The sequence below is a fragment of the Penaeus monodon genome, chromosome 20 (assembly GCF_015228065.2).
Source record: "Penaeus monodon isolate SGIC_2016 chromosome 20, NSTDA_Pmon_1, whole genome shotgun sequence".
Classification (NCBI taxonomy): Eukaryota; Metazoa; Arthropoda; class Malacostraca; order Decapoda; family Penaeidae; genus Penaeus; species Penaeus monodon.
Genome location: NC_051405.1, coordinates 11,709,179 through 11,709,889, shown reverse-complemented (window position 1 = coordinate 11,709,889; position 711 = coordinate 11,709,179). Strand labels below are relative to the sequence as shown.

General features: G+C 56.1%; 1 protein-coding gene across 1 annotated transcript in view; it reads left to right on the top strand.

The window, feature by feature from the left end:
• LOC119585619 (multiple epidermal growth factor-like domains protein 6) overlaps positions 1-711 on the top strand; it is a 170,724-nt gene that overhangs the window by 169,027 nt on the left and 986 nt on the right. The window contains exon 14 of the mRNA XM_037934287.1: positions 68-250. Within this exon, the coding sequence (XP_037790215.1) occupies positions 68-250 (183 nt within the window). The remainder of the gene's footprint in view (positions 1-67; positions 251-711) is intronic.

Below are 711 nucleotides of genomic sequence, written 5' to 3'. Positions count from 1 at the left end.
AATAAAAGCTTAAAAACAACAACAACTACACACTCAAACCCATCCCTCCTCTTTGTCCGAATCCCAGTGATAGATTACGACTACGGCGACGACTACAGTTCCCACAGCTCGCGCGGGGACATGGACCTGCAGCCGGACGCCGACGACGACGCCACGGTGCTGGAGGAGGCCACGTCGCACACGCACGAGGCCCTCAACGTCGTCACGTACGCGGAGCAGGCCAGGATCACGACCATACACACGCGTGAGTGAGCGAGGGGAGGGGAGGGAGGGGAGGGGAGGGAGGGGAGGGGAGGGAGGGGAGAGGGAGGAGGGGAAAAGGAGGGGACTGGTGGGAGGAAGAGGGAGGGGTGGAGAGGGAGGGAGGGGAGGGGGAGGAAGGGAGAGGGAGGAGGGGAAAGGGAGGGGACAGGTGGGAGGAAGAGGGAGGGTGGAGAGGTGGCGGTGGGAGAAAAAGAGAGGAGAGGAAAGGGAGGGTGCATTGGGAGGAAGAGGGAAGGGAGGACAGGGAGGATGAGGGAGGGGAAGAGGGAAAAGGAAGGATGCTGTGGGAGGAAAAGGGAAGAAGGGAAATACAGTCCGATGAGTCACATATATGGCAAATGTATCACTAAGATGAATAATTCATATAACATGTAATTGACGTTAGGATAATACGCTTTCAACATTGATTTTGAATATGTTGTCAAGTAAAGATGGAGAGGCTGAGTG